Genomic DNA, 4,504 nt, shown 5'->3' with positions numbered 1-4,504 from the left:
CGTCAGTAGAATGCAACACGAGGGCATATACAACCAACGGTGGGACTTGAACTCGGGTGGATCATGGCCTTTTATAAGGGCCCTCGCACTAGCCAATCTCCCCCACTTGTGGATGGCAGAAAGGTAGTGCGAGAGAGACTAGAGAGATGAAATGAGAGAATAGAAAGCTACAGAGACATGGTTAAGAGTAGGGAGATCTTAGAGGCTGTTCACGCGCTGAACAAAAAATGGCCACCACCTAGTGGTAGGGCTAGCTATAGTTTGATGTGCTCACACATTTGACGGGCAAGGTCACTCTTTAAAATGACGGGTTTAGTAAAAATAGTGCTCATTTTTTCACATTTCACCTAATTATTACAGGGCTATATTTTACAGCTAAAAACGAGCATGATGCACCGGTCCAAAAGCAGTCTCGCTCTTGGGGTACATTTGCCTACAGATAGAATGGCATGGGCTCACAAATCAGGTGAAAAATTAAATTGAATTTTAGTGGGAGGGCATGTGAGAAGAGGGCATTTTTGTGTAGAGAGAGAAAGTTACCTAGAGAGAGAGAGTGAGTGAGAGGGAGACAGCCTCACATTGGCTCTTAATTAATGAGCTCAAGTTTTGGATTATGCTTTGATTTATTAGGGTCAACCAACTTGATTAATGTAAGGCAATGGGCATTTGCGTGAGCGGGGGCGAGAGAAGAGGCGGCCTTTTAAAGCCCTTTTCCTAAATTTAGGAGGTTTCACGAGGGCGTGCCAAAAACATTAACAGGCTGGCTTATGTGTTTGATAATAAAACTAATAAATGTGCGGTTGAAGTAATTAAAGTCACATTAGAAGAAGGGTTGTTTATGCAGTAATTAGTTTATGGGTCTTGCTTTTATGGATTAATCTGGCCTAATTCTATTTTAAGTACTTAGTTTAACCTTATTTCTAGCGAGAAAAAATGGAGCTAATTAACAAGGACTCTGGGTTGGGTAAAAATTCGAACAACTGCTAATAATGCGTGTTTAGTGTAAAGGCACGATTCAGACTAATTAAGCATTGGGCACTTGGTTTAAACATGCAAGCGGGGATCGTTTATTAGAAGTCAAAGCGTCCGCTAACTATCTTCTTCTTTTCTTCTTCTTCTTCTTCTTCTTCTGCGCATGTTCAACGCTCTCATCTTCTACCCTCCTGTCTACACCATCCAAGCTCTGTGTAGTGCGTTTTTGAGCTTGTTTGCCATAGCTTTTTTTTTGCAATCAGAGCCATGTTTTGATGTTATCTGCTTAGCCATTGCTTAATTCAACCAGCCCTCATAATGTTTGTGTTCATCAACGGCAGCACCACCAACACTGGAAGTGACAATAATAAGAGTTTGCCTTCTTCAGCCAATGGTGGTGCAGCCGGGCCATCTTCTGGAGAGGACCCATCGCTTCTCAGGCAGCTCAGCACCACCTCCTTCCTCGACTCCGATGACGACACTGACCCGGCGGCCTCAACCACAACCGGGGTTGCCGATGAATTTGTGCTCGGCCCTCTCCTTCCTCTCAAACAACAGCTAGAGAAAGACAAGGTATTGATTAGTGGGATCATGCTTAGCTTAATGCACTCCATACTCAAATCTTTTATGGGATCATGCTTTACTGAAGTATCACCATTCACATCATGCACATTTGTGCAGATAAGCCATCAATGCACTCCATTCCCATCTCAACACAAGCTTTTTATGCACTCCATAACATATTGCATCATCATGCAATCCTATGCAGATTAGCCCCATATTCATCTCATTTTAAGCTCTCCATGCTATGCAAACCCCTCTCAATACATATCCCACACTTAGTTTTGATGATTCAAGGTCTAATCTGATTCCCTTTATGACAGGAGGATGAAAGCTTAAAGAGATGGAAGCAGCAATTGCTGGGTCCCATTCAATTGGATAGCATTGAAGGTACTATGCATTCGCCCTTACATGATTCCATACCGATCTAATGATCATTGTTTTCACTTCTTTCAAGTTGCCACTGCTACCAAGCTTACTCAGCCTATTTTAATACATAATCCAGTGCTTGCTCATGCTCACACACTCTTCGATCATGGAAAGCATCGATCTCATATGCAAACGGCATACTTAAATGCATACCACATAATGATCACACAGGCTAAGAACGCATTTAAACCTAATTACAGGCTTCATGAGCCTACTTTTATCCATTCTTTATTACATTTACACACATGTTCTCTTCACTTCTGCTGCTCATGCTGCTCACCTGCTCACATAAACATATGCCCTTTCTGGGATTTGCAGAAGGTGTAGATCCTGAGGTCAAAGTGTTGAGCTTGAGCATTTTGTCACCGGGGAGACAAGACATAGTCATCAACTTGCCATCTTCATCCAGCTATAAAACCCATCTCTTCACACTGAAGGAGGGCAGCTTCTACAATCTTAAGTTCACCTTCTCAGTGCGCCGCAACATTGTCTGTGGCCTGACTTATGTCCACACAGTCTGGAAAAATGGTATCAGGGGTGAGTATCAGGACTGGCATAGCTAAGTTTTCCCATGCCATTGTGCACTCATGGACGTAATTATCAATTATTTTTCACAAGGGCATAGATCCATGTTGTTATATGGGAAGTATGCCCTGAAGTAGCTACTTAACAGTCCATAAATGACTTTCTTGGGAGCGTATAATCATATGCATCACACATGATGCATTTTAATTGTTATGGTGTTGCAGTTGATAACAACCGTGTGATGCTGGGAACATTTGCCCCCCAGCGCGATCCTCACATTGTTGTGATGGAGGAGGAGACAACACCCTCTGGTATTCTAGCAAGAGGAAGTTACTGTGCTAAAACCAAGGTAAACCATGCTATTTAAACACTAAACCTTATTTACATATGCTCATACATGTGCACCCAACACACACATGCACATGTGCGCTTGCTCGTGTGTTCTGGCACACAAGCACATGTATGCGTGCACGTGTGCACACAGACAGACACAAACACACACCTGTGCACCCGTGTACATTTGCATGCGCGCGCGCGCGCGCACACACACACACACACTGTGCAATAACTGTGTGACTTGAAAGATGTTTTTGTGTGTGCACTATCTTGCAGTGTGCATGTTGCTGCACATGCACACACTACAATAACCATGTGTGGCATGAAAGGTTGTTATTATACCATGCGTCTCTGCTTGATTCTTAATAATGATACACATCTATGGACTATTTATGGTTTTGTGCAGCAAAGGAATTCTTCTTATTAAGGTTTTTTTGCAGTTTGTTGATGATGATGGAAGGTGCCATTTCGAAATCGAGCATACTTTTGATATTCGGAAGGACTGGTAGAGAGTGATTATTGCAAGGCAATGATACATGTATAGCAAGGCCAGACTTTGCATTCAATTTGTGGTGGTCAGCTTGCTCTTGACTTGTGTACAAGAAGATACATGCGAAGCAAAAGCAGCTCAAAAGAAAGACCCACATTTAAGCCTGTGCAATGGTCAAGTAAATATATAGCTCGGATGCTCAATTTTTATTGAGAGAGGGATATTGAGAGGGACTTGGTCTTGTATTGATCATTTTAGCCCTTTAATTTTGTTGATTTACTCTGCTGTTTATCACATACTTAATGTTGATGTGATTTACACACATGCGTGCACGTGCGAACACACATGCTCTCTCTCTCTCTCTCTCTCACACACACACACACACACGCACATGCACACGCGTGCGTGCACGCACGCATGCACGCACACACACATTCTTGTCCTATGTATGATGTTTTACATGAGTCGATGCTGCAAGGAAGGGTGTAAGATTCTAGCTCTCAAGGTGTTTTTCTTTGCAAAACTTGCTACAGGTAACAAGACATTACGTGAACAATGCCATGATAAGAGGCAAGGGCTTAAATTGTGTCAAAGTCTTCACTTGCCCTTGAAATCAATACCCTTTAGCTCATGACTTTTGGCCACTACTGCAAATGAATCATACATGATTTTCTGAGTAAAGTCCCTTAAGCTTGTGTTGACTCTAAACATTTTATCAGGAGCATTTCAAGGGAAGATAGTGCTTTGAATCAACCATAACATTGTTTATTTGCTACTCTTGGCTTGGAGGTCACACGCACCTAGCAAATGTCTTTCTGTTTGAGAATCTGTTTGGGAATAAAATTAACAATTATTGAGTCTTTCTCAAGCAAAAACACTATTGTCTCAAAATGAAAGAGCTCCATTCCCTTCAGCACCATAGGCTCTCTTGCAACAACTAGGTGCCTTAAAGGCCAACAATGACCAAGATGACAAAATGGTCGTACTCTTCTCCACTCTAGAAGAGCTTGACACGTTCAAAGAAGTGCTATCTACACTTCCAGTATTTTGGGAGATGCTGTATGAAAATATGGTGGCTCTCCTCATTGACGAGAATAGACAATTGCAAGAGCAAGTTGCTACCAACATTGACTTAGAGAAGGATTTCTTCACAAAACAAAGAGGCAAGAACAAAGGGAAAGCTGTCAAGTA

The 4,504-nt window shown here is 42.2% G+C and overlaps 1 protein-coding gene across 1 annotated transcript; it reads left to right on the top strand.

Annotated features, from left to right (window-relative positions):
• The first annotated feature begins 1,093 nt into the window (after positions 1 to 1,093).
• On the top strand, positions 1,094 to 3,590 carry LOC147627742 (rho GDP-dissociation inhibitor 1-like). The gene is made up of 5 exons (XM_086815123.1): positions 1,094 to 1,545; positions 1,857 to 1,923; positions 2,281 to 2,499; positions 2,712 to 2,836; positions 3,264 to 3,590. The coding sequence occupies exons 1-5, from the start codon at positions 1,291 to 1,293 to the stop codon at positions 3,330 to 3,332; spliced, it is 735 nt and encodes a 244-aa protein (XP_086671249.1). The 5' UTR covers positions 1,094 to 1,290; the 3' UTR covers positions 3,333 to 3,590.
• Positions 3,591 to 4,504: the final 914 nt, after the last annotated feature.

The sequence above is a fragment of the Cibotium barometz genome, chromosome 20 (genome assembly GCF_041138505.1).
Source record: "Cibotium barometz isolate CiBa-2024 chromosome 20, ASM4113850v1, whole genome shotgun sequence".
NCBI lineage: Eukaryota > Viridiplantae > Streptophyta > Polypodiopsida > Cyatheales > Cibotiaceae > Cibotium > Cibotium barometz.
The sequence above is the reverse complement of the archived record's forward strand: the minus strand, read 5'-3'. Positions and strand labels throughout refer to the sequence as shown.

What these genes read in the sequence shown, in the direction of transcription:
- LOC147627742 (XM_086815123.1), top strand. Translation starts at nt 1,291, where the DNA reads ATGTTTGTGTTCATCAACGGCAGCACCACCAACACTGGAAGTGACAAT. An exon ending in AACAGCTAGAGAAAGACAAG is followed by an intron (nt 1,546 to 1,856) that starts GTATTGATTAGT and finishes CCTTTATGACAG; the next exon opens with GAGGATGAAAGCTTAAAGAG. An exon ending in TCAATTGGATAGCATTGAAG is followed by an intron (nt 1,924 to 2,280) that starts GTACTATGCATT and finishes TGGGATTTGCAG; the next exon opens with AAGGTGTAGATCCTGAGGTC.